Below are 19,911 nucleotides of genomic sequence, written 5' to 3'. Positions count from 1 at the left end.
CACTGCATTGCTTTAACTGACAATTGCACTTGACTTGCGATGTTATACTCAAATACAACTTATGTTCTTTTATTTTCCCCACAAATGATCACTTCTGCGGTTTTTATTTTTTGTACTATGAACAAAAAAATTTAAATAGTGAGTAAACTTTGCACCTCGTATTCTATATATAGTGCTCAAAAAATAATATGTATTATGCCACATACATATATTATATATTTTTCAATTAATAATATATGTTAATAATATATTTTCACTGAGTGCTCCCTTTTTGTTTATAATTATAAACGAAAAAAGGCTGACAATTTTGAAAATAAAAGTATATTTTTTACTTTCTGCTATAAAACATACCCAATATAAAATGTAAAAAATCTAATCTATTCATCAATTTAGGCCAATATGTATTCTGCTAATATTTTGGTAAAAAAAATTCCAATAAGCATATATCGATTGGTTTGCAGCGACTTTGAGCAAAAGTTATAGCATCTACAAACTATGGGATATTTTTATGACATTTCATTTTTTTTTACTAGTAATGGTGGCAATCAGCGATTTTTAGCTGGGCTGCGACATTGCAGTGGACAAATTGCCAGAGACACGTTATGAAATACATATAGATGTAACATGTAACATGTAACATGTTATAAAAGCTGGACTTTAAAATACCACGTTTTCACTACTAAAATCACTTTTTTTTCTAGATCATGTTCAATAACAAAAGCAATTTTTAACTCTGCAATTTCATTCCTTTTCACCTTTGTGTGCAAAACTTTTATGTATTTTAATGGCAGATATTTACAGTTCTCTTGCAGCTATTTATTGACTGACCTTATTAACCAGTTACATATTTTTTTCAGGTTTCCAGCCCGATTTAGAGGATGAGTTCTTCCGGAGAAGAGCCCCTCCCATCTTATTCTAATACCAGAGAGCGGATTGTTAAGGTTGTACCTCATCATTTAATTTGCTCCCTTACATGTGGAGGCCGTGAGTGTCGCTATGAGGGACCTGAAAACTGGTCCATGGAGCAACAAGCAATTCCAGGGTTGTACTCCTCCTGGTAAGACACTGTAGGTTTTGGTAATGCTTAAGGCTCGTTACAGCGTATAAATGCCTTCCTACAACAACACTTAGCCCTTGTACACGCGGTCGGACATTCCGACAACCAAATCCGTCAGGATTTTGTCCGACAGATTTTGTCCGAAACTGTTGCATACACACGGTCGGACAAAGTTGTCGGAAAATCCGATCGTTCAGAATGTGATGACGTTATTTCGTTACGACAGGACTACGTTCAGGCTAGTAGCCAATAGCTTTGGTGTAGGAATTTGATCTGAGCATGCGTGGCACTTTGTCCGAATTCTCTACACATGATCGGACAAGGCCCGATCGGATTATGTTGTCGGAAAGTTTTATAGCCAAGCTGGAAAACTTGGTCCGTCGGATATTCAGACGGAAACAGTCCGATGGAGCCCACACACGGTCGGATTATCCAACAACACGATCCGATCGGACATTTTCCGTCGGAATGTCCGACAGTGTGTACAAGGGCTTAGGGGTGTATTTAAAAAAAAAAAGCTGATCTATTCATCATGTAAATCTGCATGTACATTTGTTATCTGTGAGCACAAGCAAAAAAATTACTAATACGGGCTATTTTCTCTCCAGGTTGAATTATCATTATGGCCACTTGTTGGAGCTGATTAACATAAATAAGTATTTATTAACTATTATTATCAGCTTCATCTAGTGGCTGTAATATGGAATTTTCCTCATTCATTGTATTTTGTATTATTGAAAAACATTTGACCTGAAGAAAAAGAAGTCAATTAAACATTTTTCTTGCCCCATAGGATGAAGTGTTATGCAGCTAAGTAAACTAGGTAATAGCCAATTGAATTAGAAACATAGGTAACAGCAATGATAAGACTTTGATAACTAATCTGTAAACAGAAGGCTAAATCCACTTTTGAGTGCACTCTATATGAATGGCAGTGATGAAATGTATAACTCCCTAAAGTGGTACCTCTTAATATAGACAATAGCCAAAGTTCTTGTGGAGCATCTGTCTGAATGAGCAGTCTTTAGCCCTAATTCTTCAGCTGGCTGGCTTTGGGGCCCAGTCTTTCTGGTGATGCACATGGGTACAGTACCAGTAAAGTCTGCATAAATAATGCTGCTAGTTAGATAGCCAGTCCCTATGTGCTCAGTCCCGCTCAGTCCCTGCTAGTAGCAAGAGGTTAATGGCAACAGAATCCTCTCACCAGTCCCAGCAACAGAGGTCCCGCTGTTCAGATGTCAGTTCACTTGTGGGTCTCCCTGAAATGACTCCGGTCCTCAGCACAGGGCTACAGGCTTGTGTCAGGTTGATGTGCTCACAGGAGCAGTGATGGTCACACCTCAGACTCCTCCCTAGGTATTCAGCTTTTTATACTCAGCTCCCAATGGGTATTGTAGTCCAATCATCCATAGACTGCCATAGTAAAGTTTCTTTCCAGAACTTCATCTCCCATGATTTAGTGCTGACGACCATCAAGTTGCACATGCCCATACCTGTAGTGATTGAAATTAGATAAATGTGTAATAAATTCTTAATAACCACAAATAACAACAACAACGCAGAAAAATTATATATAGAATGCAATAAAAAAACAGTCCCAAAAAGAAGTCTTTCACATCAGTGTATGCTATAGTTCACCAATAGTGTCCTTATATAATACACATAATATCCCTCTTCATGCAGTACTCGTAACACCCACTCCCACTGTGCAAATTCAATGAGTGAGTCATCTATATCCATAAGGATTCCACCTTTTCCCTAGCTCCCTTAGTGATGCTGTCTCTCACATTCACTTGTACATTATTCTTAATATATAGGCATACCCCTTCCCCCTTTTTTAACGTCTCTCTCCCTGCGATAAAGGGTATACCCTTGAATGGTTGCCAGCCAATCATGAGAGCTGTTGAACCAGGTCTCTGAAATTCCCACAAAATCAAAATCCTTCTCGTACCACAATATCTCTAGTTCACCCATCTTGTCTGCCAGGCTCCTGCCATTGGTGAACATGCCACGTAGTTTAGGACTTGTTACTATACTTACCTTGGGTTTATGGGCTTTAGTCAACCTACCATTAATACCCCAATACTACCCTCTAGAATGTTTTCCGCACTGACTTTCTTTACCTCTGGGCCCTCCCCCCATCTCTTATTTTAATAACCCCGTTTTGTCCATCTTTACGCCCAGGTGATCTGCACCCTCCTCATTTAGGTGCAGTCGATCCCTTCTATAGTACTGGTGATCGACTGAGAAGTCGGCCAAGTCCTCCAGGAACCCAAACTCCTCCTTACTACACCAGCTCCTCAGCCACTTGTTTACTTCCCTAATCTCCCTCTGCCTTTCTGGTGTGGCTCAATATAGCTGTAGTATTAGTGAGAATACTAACTTGGAGGTCCTTTTCCTCAATTTAGCTCCCAAGTCCCGAAAATCATTCTTTAGGACACTCCATCTGCCTCTGACCTTGTCATTGATGCCAACGTGCACCATGACAGCTGGGCCTTCCCCAGCCCCTCCCAGTATTCTGTCCACCAGATCCGTGATGCGCCAAACCCGCTGATTCAATAAGTGAGTCATTGAGTCTGCACAGTGGGAGTGGTGGTCACGAGCACTGCATGAAGAGGGATATTATGTGGATCATATATGGACACTATTGGTGATCTATAGAATATAGTCATGTAAAGGCCTTTGGAACTTTTTTTAATTCCATTCCATATATTACACATTTATCTAATTTGAATCACTACAGGAATGGGGATGTGCTTAATATCTGTGTATTTTGGTTATAGTTTCAGACACTGGTTTGGTATGTTCATAAATATGTCATCTTGTTGCTTTCTGAGTTGTGTAAAGGAAATATACAGTATTAAAATAGTAAGATACTATACCAGAGAGGAGGCACAGTGCCCAGTGCCGCACTGATAGAGCCCCGGGAAAAAATATCCAGATAGAGTCAAAAAATATCAAAAAATGTTTTTATTGAAAAGTAGTTACAAATATTGCATAAAAAAATAAACAACAAATCCTGCACCTTACACAATCTAATGACAATGTTGTCTGGGGACAAAGACAAATCACAAACAGAGTGTCTAGACATCATCCACGCATCCAAACTGATCCTATATAGCACTATGTGTAAGTCATAAAAAACTTCTAATTAAACATCTTAATCGGAAATGGGATGTTTCCTTTTGGGAGAATTATATTTCCCAACGGATAATCCCTAGATGTCTGAGAGATAGTCATTCCTGTGGTATATCTGCACACTGATAGTTTTATTCCAAAATGGAAGGAACTATGTATATCTCATGGTACAGTTCTAATGAAGTTGATTGTAGAAGAGGAAAAATTACAATTGGTAAAAGTAAAAACTGAGATAGAACAAAGCAGATTGGACTTAGACCCCTTTAAAGAAAAATAGGAATTCACTAAACAGAACGACTTGGTTAGAAAGGAAATTGATAGAATACAATTTAAAATGGATCTCCTTGATTGGGAAAAATATGAAATCTTTGACCTCTCTTCACAAAACGGTAGGAATAGGTCTAGACGTAGACAGGGTAGATCTCTGTTCCCCCACCCTGAAACAGATATGGCTATGAGGGACCTTGATAGTGATGGTTTAGTTTGGTCAATCACTTTTTTAGATCAAGAGCGGGACAGTTCACTGTCCCCGGCAAAAAGTTCACAGGAAAAGACAGGTATTTTGAGACAGAAGAAAAAGAAATAGAAATTGAAAAAGACAAAGAAAGAGAAAATACAGAACACAATTACAGGACAAGGAGTCAACTAAGGAGAACCTAATATGTGATTCTCTCTTGGGAAGTCCAGATAATAAGGTTGTCAACCAAAAGAATCCCATATACAAATCCTTAGTAAAGGCCTATCCTTTTTTCCCAAAACAAATAATGGAGGAGTTTACAGTGTTTAAAGACATAATGTAAATCTTTTTATGGGCAAGGTTTTATTTCAGTTTAAAGAAAAAGTCCTGCAGCATTTGAAATCCTTCAGGAGTAGGTCAAAAAAGTGAATGAAGATCTTTTGGCCCTTCTGGATGAAGGACCATCTGATATTGATTCGCCAATATACGATGACACAATGATTCTTAGACAAGTTGACCAAAAGATACAAATCTAAAAAATGTTTACCCTTTTCAAAAAATAAGTTAATTGGTCATTTTTTTTACCTTGTAAGTAATGAGCTAAAGAAATTAAACTGGGAGGATTTCAATTGAGATAATCTAAATAGACAAGAAAGGGCAGCCCTTAATGAATTAAAGAATGCGAAGGGAACAGTTATTGAAAAGAGCAATAAAGGAGGTAATGTGGTTCTGATGAGTGAAGAGAAGTATGTTGAGGAGGTAAAAAGACAACTGGGTAATCCAGACATATATTTGAGACTTTCAAGCTCTCCTTTCTCGACTTTGGTTGAAGAAATCAATTAAAAGTTGATCTTAGGACAAGAAGAATTCCTAATCACTAAAAAGGAATTAAACCATCTATAAGTATCTCTCGGTTTTCTATGCTATCCCTAAGCTTCATAAGGACTTATTGAACTCCCAGGAAGACCCATAGTCTCTGCAATCAATGGACCCCTAAAAAGGGTGGGTCAATGTACTGACGGTCTTTTGGAGACAATGGTTCCTGCCCTGGAATCATATGTGAGAGACACCAAGGATGTTCTCAACAAACTTAGTAACATTGTTATTGATTATGATTGGTTCCTTGTCGGTGTTGATGTGGAGCCGTTATATACTTCAATGTCCCATCACTGGGGACAAAAAGCTGTGGAATTTTTCCTGCAAACATTTTGTCTACAAATGGCTCATCAAAACAAATTAGTCTTGGACCTCTTAGATTTTGTCCTACATAACAACTATTTTGAATTTAACAATGTTCCATGGGCTCCCTCATATGTGTGCCAACCCTTGGGTATGTGGGAAGAACTGGGGGTATATAAACTAAGATCCCTTGATAGATTTATAAGGCTGTGGATTTGTTACATCAACAATATTCTGGTGGTCTGGAAGGGAACCCGAGTCTGAATTGCAGGAGTTAATTAATGAACTCAATGGTAATACACACAATATCAGACTTATGTTTGGATTTGATCTTGTTTCGATTCCCTTTTCAAATTTTCAAAGCAGGATGGTGTTCTGGAAACTTCCACATTTCGAAAACCCACGGCGGCCAACATCTTACTTTGGGCAGATAGCTTTCACCCTAGAACTTTAGTGAAGGGTATCCCTATGGGTTAATTTCTCCATATTAGGTCTATGGTGTGGACAGCACCATAGGAACACAGGATTTTGTGCTACTACTAGTAGCAGCAGGTGGCCAGTACATTCGACTGTGCCTCATCACTCTCCACATCTCTCTAGTGATTCCACTTTGAGTTCAGCGTGCTGAGCACAGCCACAAGGAGAGACGATGAGAGCCTGGATCAGCTTTATCAGCTTTCTTTGCATACCGCTGCTACTCGGTCTCCAGCTAGCAGCGAAACACGTAACTACACATCAACCAATGGAATTTCATTGCTCAATATATTTTGGTCATTGTGTAGCCATCTGGAAACAATTGTTTAATACTATGCTTCTCATATGAGCACATGACCGGCTCCAATAGCCAACAGTTAATTTTCAGTTCCTTGTATCCATTATCTGTCAGTGGTTATGGCTTTGCAACTTCAGATGCCCATTCCCATTCCCCAAGTACTATTGTCAATGGTAGTGTCCCCTTAGCCTGAACTGTCGTCCTCTGGAACCCTGACAATTTGCAATGGCTGTTGCTTTTATTAAATCCATGTACAGGACTGCTTGGCCTGGAGTTGCTATTCCCCTCCATTTGCACTTATACATAGTGCTGTATAGGATCATTTTGGATATGTGGATGTTTGTGCTTGTCTTTGTCTCCAGACAACGTTGCTTTAGATGGTGTAAGGTACAGGATTTGTTGTTTATTTTTTATGCAATTTTTGTAATTACTTTTCAATAAAATTTATTTTTGATATTTTTGGACTCTATCTCAATATTATTTCCCTGGGCACTATGCCTCCTCTCTAGTACAGTGTCTTGCTATTTTAATACTGTATATTTCCTTTACTCAGAAATCAACAAGGTGACATATTTATGAACATACCAAACCAGTGTCTGAAACTATAACCAAAATACACAGATATTATATGATCCACATAATATCCCTCTTCATGCAGTGCTCATGACCACCACTCCCGCTGTGCAGAATCAATGGCTCACTTATTGAATCAGCGGGTTTGGCACATCATGGATCTGGTGGATAGATTATTGGGAGGGGCTGGGGAAGACCCAGCTGTCATGGTGCATGTTGGCACCAATGACAAGGTCAGAGGCAGATGGAGTGTCCTAAAGAATGATTTTGGACTTGGGAGCTAAATTGAGGAAAAGGACCTCCAAGTTAGTATTCTCACTAATACTACAGCTATATTGAGCCACACCAGAAAGGCAGAGGGAGATTAGGGAAGTAAACAAGTGGCTGAGGAGCTGGTGTAGTAAGGAGGAGTTTGGGTTCCTGGAGGACTCTCAGTCGATCACCAGTACTATAGAAGGGATGGACTGCTGCTAAACAAGGAGGGTGCAGATCAGCTGGGAGTAAAGATGGCCAAAAAGTTAGAGGGTTTTTTAAACTAGGAGACGGGGGAGGCCCAGAGGTAGAGATAGTCAGAGCAGAACATATTCCAGAGGGCAGTACTGGGGGCACTAGTGGTAGGTTGACTAAAGCACATAAACCCAAGGGGTAAGTATAGTAGCAAGTCCTAGCTGCAATCTCGGAACGCCCAATAAGCAGATAGTATGTGATCGGTCTAAACTACGTGGCATGTTCACCAATGGCAGGAGCCAGGCGGACAAGATGGGTGAACTAGAAATGGTGGTACGAGGAGGATTTTGATTTTGTGGGAATTTCAGAGACCTGGTTCAACAGCTCTCATGATTGGCTGGCAACCATTCAAGGGTATACCCTTTATTACAGGGATAGAGAGGGTAAAAAAAGGGAAGGGGTATGCCTATATATTAAGAATAATGTACAAGTGAATGTGAGAGACAACATCACTAAGGGAGCTAGGGAAAAGGTGGAATCCTTATGGATAGAGATCCAAAGGGATCAAGCTAAGGGAAAATAATACTGGGATTATGCTATAGGCCCCCTAACCTGAGGGAGGAGGGAGGAGGGAGGAGGGAGGAGGGGGAGACGGATCTCCTATCACAAGCTGGATTAGCAGCAAGGATGGGAAGTGTTATCATAATGGGGGATTTTAATTATCCAGACATAGACTAGGCGGAGGGAACCAGGCACTCGTCTAAGGCTTGCCAGTTCCTAAATGTCTTGCAGGACAATTTCATGGTTCAGATGGTAAACACACCAACTAGAAATAAAGCGTTACTGGATCTACTGATTAACAACAATACAGACCTGATTATAGATGTGGAAATATGGGGCAATTTAGGAAACAGCGATCACAGGTCAATTGGCTTCAGTATAAATCACACAAATAGGAAACATAAGGGGAATACAAAGACACTGAATTTCAAAAGAGCAAACTTCCCTAAACTACGAACCTTGCTAGAAGGCATGAATACGGATAAAATCTTAGGAACAAATAACACGGAGGGGAGATAGGTCTGCTTTAAGAGCATATTAAATAAGGGCATTAGCCAATGCATCCCATTGGGTAATAAATTTAAAAGAGCGGAAAAAATCCTGGATGGCTTAACTCCAATGTAATAATGCATATAAAATCAAAACAGAAGGCCTTCAAAAAATACAAGTTTGAGGGATCATCATCTGCATTCATATTTTCATAAAGAATGCAGCAAGAAATGTAAGGGTGCAATTAGGGCGGCTAAGATAAAACACAAAAGACACATAGTGGAGGAGAGCAAAAAAAATCCTAAGAAATTCTTTAAGTTTGTAAACAGTAAAAAAGGGAGGACAGGCCATATTGGCCCCATAAAGAATGAGGAAGGACATCTGGTTATAAAGGATGGGGAGATGGCGAAGGTATTGCATTTATTCTTCTCCTCAGTCTTAACAAGGGAATCAGGGGGCTTCGGTAACCAAAACTGCAGTGTTTATCCTTATGACACATCAAAGGAAGCACCTCCATGGTTAACAGAAGACAACGTTAAAATTATACTTGGTAAACTTAACATTATTAAATCACTGGGACCAGAAGGTTTGTATCCGAGGGTACTTAGGGAACTCAGTCAAGTAATTGCCAGACCATTGTTCATAATTTTTACTGACAGTCTACTGACTGGAATGGTACCAGCTAATTGGAGAAAAGCCAATGTAGGACCAATATTTAAAAAGGGCCCAAAATACATCCCTGGGAATTACAGACCACTTAGCCTAACATCAATTGTTGCAAGCTCTTGGAGGGGATAATAAGGGACTATATACAAGATTTTAGTAATGAAACGGTATCATTAGCAGTAATCAGCATGGATTCATGAAAATGTATCCTTGCCAAACCAATCTATTAACCTTCTATGAGGAGGTGAGTTGCCATCTAGATAAAGGAAGGCCGATAGATGTGGTGTATATGGATTTTGTAAAAGCATTTGACACTGTTCCCCATAAACATTTACTGTACAAAATAAGGTCAGTTGACATGGACCATAGGGTAGGTACATGGATTGAAAACTGGCTACAAGGGCAAGTTCAGAGGGTGGTGATAAATGGGAAGTACTCGGAATGGTCAGGGGTGGGTAGTGGGGTCCCCCACGGTTCTGTGCTGGCAACAATCCTATTTATTTTGTTTGTAAACAACCTGGAGGATGGGGTAAACAGTTCAATCTCTGTATTTGCGGATGATACTAAGCTAAGCAGGGCAAAAACTTCTCCGCAGGATGTGGAAACCTTGCAAAAAGATCTGAACAAATTAATGGGTGGGCAACTACATGGCAAATTAGGTTTATTGTAGAAAAATGTAAAATAATGCATTTGGGTGGCAAAAATATGAATGCAATCTATACACTGGGGGGAGAACCTCTGAGGGAATCTAGGATGGAAAAAGACCTGGGGGTCCTAGTAGATGATGGGCTCAGAAATGGCATGCAATGGCAAGCTGCTGCTAACAAAGCAAATAGAATATTGGCATACATTAAAAAGGGGATCAAACAAAAGGGATCAACTCCAGAGATAAAAGGATAATTCTCCCACTCTACAAAACTCTGGTCAGTTCTGGGCACCATTCCTCAGGAAGGATGTACTGGAAATGGAGCGAGAACAAAGAAGGGCAACAAAGCTAATAAAGGGTCTGGAGGATATTATGAGGAAAGGTTGCGAGCACTGAACTTATTCTCTCTGGAGAAGAGATGCTTGAGACCCCACAATAGGGTTAAAACTTTTTTGTGGAAAGGAGTTTAACAAGACACGTGGCCACTCATTAAAATTAGAAGAAAAGAGGTTTAACCTTAAACTACCTAGAGGGTTCTTTACTGTAAGAGCTGCAAGGATGTGGAATTCTCTTCCACAAGGGGTGGTCTCAGCGGGGGGCATCGATAGTTTCAAAAAACGATTAGATACGCACCTGAACAACCACAACCTACAGGGATATATAATGTAATACTGACATATAATCACACACATAGGTTGGACTTGATGGTCTTGTGTCTTTTTTCTACCTCACCTACTATGTAACTATGTAACTTTATATGGACACTATTGGCATACAGTGATGTGAAAAACTTTTGGGACCGTTTATTTATTGCATTCTATATATAATTTGTCTGTGTCGTTGATGTTATTTGTGGTTATTAAGAATTTATCACAAATTTATCAAATTTAAATCACTACAGGTATGGGGATGTGCAACTTGATGGTTGGCAGCACTGAATCATAGGAGATGAAGGCTCTATCAGTGTGGCATTTGGCACTGTGCCTCCTCTTTGGTACAGTGTCTTACTATTTTTGTAGGCTGCTTTGGCCACTGAGCCCCACTCTATTGGAGTGAGTGGATGAATATCCGGGGGTACCTTTGTGTATCTTGAATTTTTTTGTTGGTTTCCTTTTAAAAGTGCCCTGTAGGCAGTGGTTAAACAATATGTTAAGGATTAAAAAAACAGTTTAAACAGTATAAAGTATAAATTAGATAAAAGTTAGCAAAATCATAATACTCTGTGAATTCAGCGTCATGGACATACCATTTTTTTTCTATAAATAGTAAAATAATTTACTTATAAATTATTTTTTGTAAACATTTTTTTACAAAAACTGTTAAAATGCAATTGGATTATGGATTATCTTTAACATTCTTTCAATTAGAAAAGAACCATGCAGCTTCATAATAGGTGCCCAAACATTTTATTGTATATACCAGGGGTGTCCAAACCTTTTTTCAAAGAGGGCCAGATTTGATGAAGTGAACATGCGTGAGGCCGCGTACACACGGGCGGACTGTTCGCCCAACTTTGTCCGCTGAACAGTGTTTGGGCGGACAGTCCGCTCGTGTGTGGGCTTTCAGCGGACAGTTTCAGCGGACAGTTTGACGAACAAGGTTTTTCGGAAATTCCGTAAAACTGTCCGCTGAAACCTTGTTTGAGCGAACAGTCCGCCCGTGTGTAGGCTTGTTCGACAAACTAAGTTCCGCGCATGCTCAGAAAGGCTTAACACGCCGAAAGTTATAATGCAGTGTATAGGACGTCGTATTTTTCGTCCCGTCGTACGTGCCGTTCACGTCATCGCGCACGGTTTCAGCAAACTGTTCGTTCGTCGTGTGTGGCCATGTCCGTCCATGCTAATTTTGCCGAAACTGTTGGACGGACAAAGTTGGGCGAACAGTCCGCGCGTGTGTACGCGGCCTGAGGGCCGACCATTTTGCCTGACATTTTTTGAACCATTAAAATTAAATGCAAATTAACTAATACACTGCCCAACAAGAATTCTCTTGCTTTTGTGGCTGTGTGTGGTGAAGAGTCTAAGGATGAGCTCGGGCATGTTATTTGGCTATAGTTATACAGTATGTATCGCATATAACACGCACTTTCACATTAAGAAGAACATTTTAGGAAAAAAATGTAATTTGAAGTCAAGAACTGTGAAGCAAAATAAGGATCAGCACCCATCAATGCAGCCTAATCAGTGCCCATCTGCAGCCTCAACATTGCCATGAATGCAGCCTCACCATTGCTATGAATGCAGCCTCACAAGTGCCATGAATGCAGCCTCACCATCACCATGAATGCAGTCTCTGAATGCAGCCACACCATTACCATGAATGCAGCCTCTGAATGTAGCTGCACCATTACCATGAATGCAGCCTCTGAATGTAGCCGCACCATTACCAGGAATGCAGCCTCACCATTGCCATCAGTGCAGCCTGATCAATGCCCATCTGCAGCCTCAGAGGGGACGAGGAGGGGGCAGAACGAGTGCCAACAGATTACATACAGAAGAATCTCCTGTTTACTCGGTGGCCTCTTTAATACAAAGTCACGCCTCCTATGATAGACAGAACAGTCTTCCAATGCTAGCCCAGGAGACAGGACTTCCTATTACAGAGGTCGCCAAGTAAACAGGAGATCCTCCTGTATGTAATCTGACGGCACTCGTCCCGCCCCCTCCCTGGTATGATAAATACACTTTATATCTTTTGTGACCCCCAACAAATCCCTGAGCGCCGCATTACCAGTGGGGCTGCATGAAACGGGACCACGGGCCGCAATTGGCCCACGGGCCGGACTTTGAACATGCTTGGTATATACAATTTAAAGAGCTGATCACTTGACATGCTAATTAGTATTGTAGTTATTTTATGTGTTTACCTATACTATTATGTTTGTGGCTTTATTTGAGGTTTTAGGATTACAGATGAAATTCTGGCTATGAGCCGCCCATCCACTCGTCTGATGCAGGAGTACAAGATCACTGAGCAATTTCACAGGTAAACAGAGAACCTAGACTAAGCATGACCTATTAGATTAGGTACATTTTGAAAATTCAGAGTATTGTAGTTCAGTATTTTTACAGATGTGTGTTTGGCAGCTGGCCATGCTTACATCTACTTATTCAAGGCTTAATTCCTAAGGCCAATGCATTGTGGCTATCTTTTCTTTTCCTCTACGTGGCATACTATGGCAGGGTATTTGTACTGCTGCAGAACCTTTACAGTAATAACGGCTAGTAAGCTGACCACAGTTATTATAGACTGGGGCCAATTACATTGGGTAGTATGAACATTCCAATCACTCTATAGCACAGTGTGTTTTGTGTACTAAGTGTTTTGTGTACTAAGGCAGCCCATTGATTTTGAATGGGCTTGCAATGCAAGTATATGTCCCCACCCTATGACCATTCCTCTGACACATTTCACCCAATCAGGGCTGCATCCTAGAGATCAAGCCCTAATTGGGTAAATTCCATCAGTGGGTGGCCCTAGGGCGGGGACTGTTATTGCCATGCTTGTGGATGATACAATAAAGACTTGTGATACCTCCGGTGTTCTGTGGCTTTTCTCTTTGCTTTACAGTGATTGTGAATTTGAAATGCCTACATACTGCAGTGGGGTGAGATTAAAATAAAAAACTAATTGTGCTGTATAATTTGACAGATATGGGATACGTTCAGTTGTCAATGCACAGATTCCCTGGGAACATGGCTATTGTGGAGACTCCCTTGATCCTCAGAGTGGCTTTTCATACAGACCCCAGGATTTTATGGATTCTGGCAGTAAGTGTTTTTCTGTATATATTATGTTAGATGTAACTCAATGGTACATCCAGAGCATATATAGCTAAATATAAAAGAGTGAAAAGATAATTCCTTCAGTCACTGACACAAGAAAGGTCTTTTGTCAAAATGAACAATGTAGAGCTTCTGCAGGTCATCTAAGTTATTACCAGCTTTAGTGCATTTGCGACATTCTACCCATTCTCCCTAATTTCTCCAACTGTCAATTGATGCTGAAAAGGTTTGACCAGTATTTTTTTAATTGTTACATCTGGTTAGTTCATAAGTATATGGGCAAGTGGTAGGCCATCTCCCCCTTATGCCTAGGAATGAGGACCCTGCATTGGCCTAGTTGTATGTGACCCAAAATCTACAATTAAAACTACCACCATTCACACAGGTTTAAGTCTCTGGTCAACCTCTGCATTCCATAGTTTGGTTCTTCACTGGCTTCATCTACACACATGGTAATTAAACAGCATACAAACTTAAGTTTGTATTGCAAATTGCTTCTCTTCTCCATTTATGGTAAATCAAACCTTGTCTTTATGGTGGCATAAGACATACACTAGTTCTTAATTAGTCCTAAAAATAACATAAACTGTTTCCCTAGATTATATTTCTCACATTTGTCATGGCAATTCCTTTCAAAGAGCTACGCACGAATAATGGCACAGCAAGAATAAGGCCTGTAGTAATGGGGAAATCATGTGGCTTACTACACTGTAGACAACCTTCTCTGGATAAAAATTTTTGACAGACACCTCTCTAGCCCCACTCACCTGTTTCTAAATTACCCATGGCCAATGACAGAAAAGCCTGTTGCCTGGAACCTGAGGTACAGAATTAAAACCAAGACCTAACACTCTGAAACAATTAGGAAGTCTTTATTGCTTCGGTATGACCATGAAGGTAAAAATGATCAACTTCTAAAAAGACTCATTGCAAATGTTAACTAGAAATGGCAATTTTTTTTAAGTAGACCTGGTTTTTAAAGAATGTACTATACTTTAAAGCAATAGCTATGTTTGTGAAAATGTTTAACATATACTTGGAAATGGTTTTCATTACTGCCTTTCATTTTAACCACTTGACTTTGTTCCCATTTCATTCTTTCTAGTCTGCTTCTATAACTTTGGTCTTCCAGACTTTGGAGTAGCTCCTGTTCCCAGAATTCTGGACGCAGTGAAAGTCATTGCATTTGCTCTTAGAGAGGGGAGAATCGCTGTGCACTGTCATGCAGGACTCGGACGCACAGGTAACAGTGACAAGCTGGACCACTTTCTGAATAGTGTAGAAACATAGATTGCTATATCTTTCTTCTATATCTTTCAAGTTACACAATAATTACATGAATTTGTTTATATTTTTATACACATTTGGGATGAACCATGTTATGTATTGCTGCAGCTATATTTTATTTATTAATGTTTTGACTTGCTTTTCAGGATCATAAACTCCCTCTGCTAATTCCAGTGATATCAGTTTATTGGGAAATATCAGGAGCAGTCAGAATAACTTTTGTGACTTTTGTGCCTTCTTCCTTAGGCCCAATTCACATGGGCTCTATCTGGTCCAATCAGTAGGGGATCCATGAACAGAACGTTTGTGCCATCCATGTCCAGTTTCCTGTTTCTTTTAAAAAACAGAGAATTCCAGACCAATGTTAGATGTATGACTTACATCTGTTTACCTCAGAGACATCACCTTTAAGCATGAAAATACAGAAAAGAACGCAGACCTTTTTTTTTTTTCCTGGACTTGGACGGATTCGGAGGTAATCCGATGTAAATAAATGTCCATAGGTTTACATGGAGTTTTCAATCAGGCCTGCCTGAAAAACTGACAGACAGACCTCATCAGATCGCCAGTGTGAAAGGGTTAGGATCCATTAGGATAGTTAAAGTGATTGTCAAGACTCAAGTTTTTTTATTTTCATGCATTCTATTCTTCTGCTTTTCCACCAGGTGTTCTCATTGCTTGTTACTTGATCTATGCATGTCATGTAAGTGCTGCAGATTCCATTCGTTTTGTGAGACTGCGTCGCCCTGGATCTATACAGACAGGATCGCAGGTGTCTCTGGTGTGTGATTTTGCATTGTTCCTAAGTTCACAATGGCCAGTCTTTCCACAGGCCCCCCTTGGCCACCGTTCCTTTACTCTAGCACAGTACCTGGTTCAGCAACGTAACCTTCTCCATGGTCAGGAAGCTCGGAGCTTGCGCCATCTTCCCAAGCCAGTGGTAGTGATATGTCGAAGACTGGCACAGTTGGCAGGGGGTAGGAGAGCAAGAGGACCATGGGTGGAGCTGGAGAGAGAGGCTGCACACAGGCTCCTCCGCCAGGTCATTGTCAGAGCAGCAAATGACCGCCAGTGTAAGAAGATGCCCACACCAACTTGTGAGACTGATGACAATGAACAGGAGAAGACAGTAAAGAAGAGAAGAGGTCTCCTACAGAGTCAACTTAGCTGCGACACTGGAATACTGCAACTGCTACTCATGGGTGACACATCAGTAAGTGATTATGGCACATGTATATCACTGTGTAACTCCTTACAATAACTTGAACAGAAGCCCCTTATCTCTGATTAAATACAATATATAATTTGAAGGTCATCATTTGTTTGTAGCAGTTTTGTGCATTTCTTTTTTAGCTTACATTATCTTTATGTTCAGGATCGAGGTGATATATTATTTGCTTTTTCCACAGGTAGATGTGGCAAGTAATGGTATTAGTCAACTTGAGCTTGCCAAAACAGCAACAGCTTCAACAGACACTAATGTCCCTGAAGATTTGCAGAAGGGAATATACAGCAATATGCCAAATGTGAGTCCCTATGCAAAGAAAAGAATGGATAGATTATTTTAATAAAACTGTTGTTTAAAGCTGTATTTACTATAAGGCACTTGTAGGCCATGGTTCAGCTTAGGAGAGCAATAAGACGCAGCATTGAAGGCCAGTTTGAGTTTGATATTTTTTTCATTTTCATCCTGCTTGTCCAACTCTGCACTTATGTGGGTAAAGGAAAGAGAGATGGGGTGGAAAGTGAGCTTAAAGGGCAGGGTTAAAAAAAAATGGGCCTCTGTGTACCCATAGAATGTGCTCTTATTGCTGTGTCACAAGGTAGGGCCTCAGATACCTGTATAAACCTCCATCCTTGTTAAAAATGAGGTCAGGAGTCCATAACACATAGAGTGCAGGGGTCAGGGATACATACTGTACAGAGTGCTGTGATCAGTGCTGGATTTAGGAGACCATAATGCACAGAGTACAGGGGTCAGAAGTAAATAAGGTACACAATGCAGGGGTCAGGTGTGTGTAAGATACAGAGTGCAGATGTCAAGAGCACAAAATGAAGAGAGTGCAGGATTCAGTTAGCATTACTTTATCCCTCTTTCCACTCTCAGCTACAATCCCCCCTCGACCCCCAAAAAATCCAGCACCATCCTACCAGTACGATCTCCCCCATCCACTGAGCCCCTCCTCCCAGTACAAATCTTTGCCTCGTTTCCCCCTAGATCCCCCCCCCACCCTACCAGCATGCTTGTCTGCCACTGAAATAACTTCCCCATACATCTTGCCTCCCAGCATATATCCTCCTCCCTCAAACCCGCCTTCCCTCATAAAATCCTCTCCCCCCACAAATACCTCCTCCCAGCACAAATCCTCCCTAAAATCCCCCCTCCCAGATAAAATCATCCTTCCCACTTAAATTCCCCTGAAAAAATCCCCCTTCCCAGATCAAATCCTTCTTCCCACTTAAATTCCCCTGAAAAAATCTACCTTCCCAGGACAAATCCTCTCCCCCCCATTACAAATCTCCCTCCTAAGACAAAACAAATCCTCCCCCCAAGAACAGCAGACTTCCTCTATCCCCACCCAAATCTCCTTCACACCACAAATCCCCCCGCCCAAACTTCCTTCCCAACACAAATCACCCACCCCCATAATCCATCCCAACACCAATCCTCTCCCTCAAGCAAGTATTTTTACCATCCTTGGACGTTGTGTCCCCAGTACAATTCTCCTCTCCCTTGCTTACAGACCTCAGACAGATCACAGCAGAATGCTTGAGGATATCCTTCCAGGTCCCACTCGTTTTGTGTCATGTGACACATCAGAACTGAGGGGGAGCCTAGGGGAAGCTTCCCTGTAAACTTTAAAATATATTGGTCTAACAGACAGCTGACAGAGAAAGCTGCTGAATGCTTCAGTGGTATAGTGGGGTGTGTTCATGATGTTGAAGACTTGGGGCACCCCCAAAAAAATCCAATGCTAGCAATGCCACTGCTCTTCACATAAGGTAGACAGCATATTTCCTTTAGTACCACATTCTGGTTTTCATGGGACATACAGTAGCTATATAGATCGTTTTTTTGATATGGCTGTAATAAGGTTAAGTCACACAAGCCTCGTTGGGGTCTAGGTCAACATAATTTATAATATAGGCCTAATCATGATAAGGTCTGCCTTAAAGCCAAATGCAGAACTCTTCATATAGTATAATCCATAGTCCAGCGGTGCTGATTAAAAGCTTAACTGGCCACATACGTTGACCTAAGTTTTTAAAATGTCCATGATATGGTTCCTTTTTTGCAATTGACATTTCTAGCTTTAGAAATGCTTTTATATCCACATTAAGTCATATAATTTTCTTCACACAGTGTTTTACTCTACAGTGGAAACTCAGTGTATTGTTTAGTCTGCTGAATGGGAAACTGGTTCCCTTGTGTCTGGTCGTATTTCAACCACTGGCTGCAAACATGCAGTGTATTTCAGAATTTATATTAATAATGTAAAATGTGAAATTCAGAGACACAGCTATTAAACTACATGGCCTTATCGTAAAATCTAACTGATGCTTCCTCATGTCAGATATGACAGCCTCAAGCCTCATACACAGGATCGGATTGTTGGCCAACAAAACCGTGGCTTTTGGCAGAAGGGCGTTGGCCCAAACTTGTCTTGCATACACACAGCACACAATTGTTGGCCAACAAATACGAACGTAGTGACGTACTACATTGTTTTCACCTCTTTAGCGCCACCCTTTGGGCTCCTTCTGCTAATTTCGTGTTAGTAGAAGTTTGGTGAGTGTTGATTTGTGCTTTTCATTTCACACTTTTGCACTCAGTTTGCACTTGTCATTTCCTGCTTTTCAGTTAGTTTCTGAATGGCCGTTTGTCAACCAGACATGTTGCGGAATCGGAGGAGATAAGGTGTTATTTATTATTGGCCTTGGAGTTATTGCTTTGAGATTATTTTTTTGGTTGAATAATGATTTTATTTGGTAAAAAAGAAGAGAATGTGCAATGTATTTGGAGATTTCATAATCTACCACATCACGAAAATGTTAATTCTCCATTACGAGCGCTAGTTTACAAGACTGACCGTTTCTTGCTTGTCCTTGCTTCCGAGCATGCGCATTTGGACTTTGGATTTTTGTCCGACGGACTCTTGTACACACGCTCGGAAAATCCTACAACAGACATTTGTCCGCAGAAAATTTTAAAACCTGCTATCCAACATTTGTAAGCCGAAAATCTGACAATTGTCCCATGGAGCATACACACAGTCGCAATTTCTGCCAACAGCCTGTCATCACACAATTCCCATTGGAAATTCAGATCACGTGTACGAAGCTTTAGGCTCTCATGCTGCCCTTGAGGTGCCATCTTTCAATGACATTGTGCACACTATCATCTAATTCATGCACTTTTAAGTCCACTGGGGAACAAGTAAAAGAATGCAAAGAGGAGCAAACCAAAATCACACTGGTTAACAAGTTTCATTGGCCCAAAACTGCCTCTAGCTTGCAGCATACTATTGATAACCTTATGCAGTTCAATACAATACATAAATACACGTGGAGTGGAGTAAAACAGTCGGGATTCTTTATTTTCTTTATCCTTGCTCTAGTTCCAGAACTCAGCAGTGGCAGATTCAATACATTTCTTATGACAGAGTCACTTTAAAGTGACAGACAAGCAGGAATGGAAAGTAGAAAAGTAGGGAAAAAGATTTTTTTCTTGGTATTACACATTAGAAATAATATTTCAGCATGTTTTTCATCTTTTTTTTAAAAAACACAGTAGTTTTCAATTCACCTAAATTGTTCCACTGCAAAATAACCAACATCCGTGAAACATCTGGT

At 40.5% G+C, this 19,911-nt stretch overlaps 1 protein-coding gene across 2 annotated transcripts in view; it reads left to right on the top strand.

The window, feature by feature from the left end:
- Positions 1–19,911, top strand: part of LOC143960994 (protein tyrosine phosphatase domain-containing protein 1-like) — a 92,353-nt gene that overhangs the window by 26,127 nt on the left and 46,315 nt on the right. Inside the window, exons 2-7 of one of the 2 annotated variants that reach the window (XM_077470087.1) lie at positions 858–1,057; positions 12,890–12,970; positions 13,637–13,755; positions 14,876–15,013; positions 15,723–16,270; positions 16,467–16,583. In XM_077470087.1, the coding sequence (XP_077326213.1) occupies positions 879–1,057; positions 12,890–12,970; positions 13,637–13,755; positions 14,876–15,013; positions 15,723–16,270; positions 16,467–16,583 (1,182 nt within the window). In that variant the 5' untranslated portion in view covers positions 858–878. Of the gene's footprint in view, positions 1–857; positions 1,058–12,882; positions 12,971–13,636; positions 13,756–14,875; positions 15,014–15,722; positions 16,271–16,466; positions 16,584–19,911 lie in introns of those variants that run through there. The other variant, XM_077470088.1, reaches the window with a different exon arrangement.

Source organism: Lithobates pipiens, unplaced genomic scaffold, assembly GCF_037356315.1.
Source record: "Lithobates pipiens isolate NorthernLeopardFrog02 unplaced genomic scaffold, aLitPip1_a1.2 Scaffold_8, whole genome shotgun sequence".
Classification (NCBI taxonomy): Eukaryota; Metazoa; Chordata; class Amphibia; order Anura; family Ranidae; genus Lithobates; species Lithobates pipiens.
The sequence above is the reverse complement of the archived record's forward strand: the minus strand, read 5'-3'. Positions and strand labels throughout refer to the sequence as shown.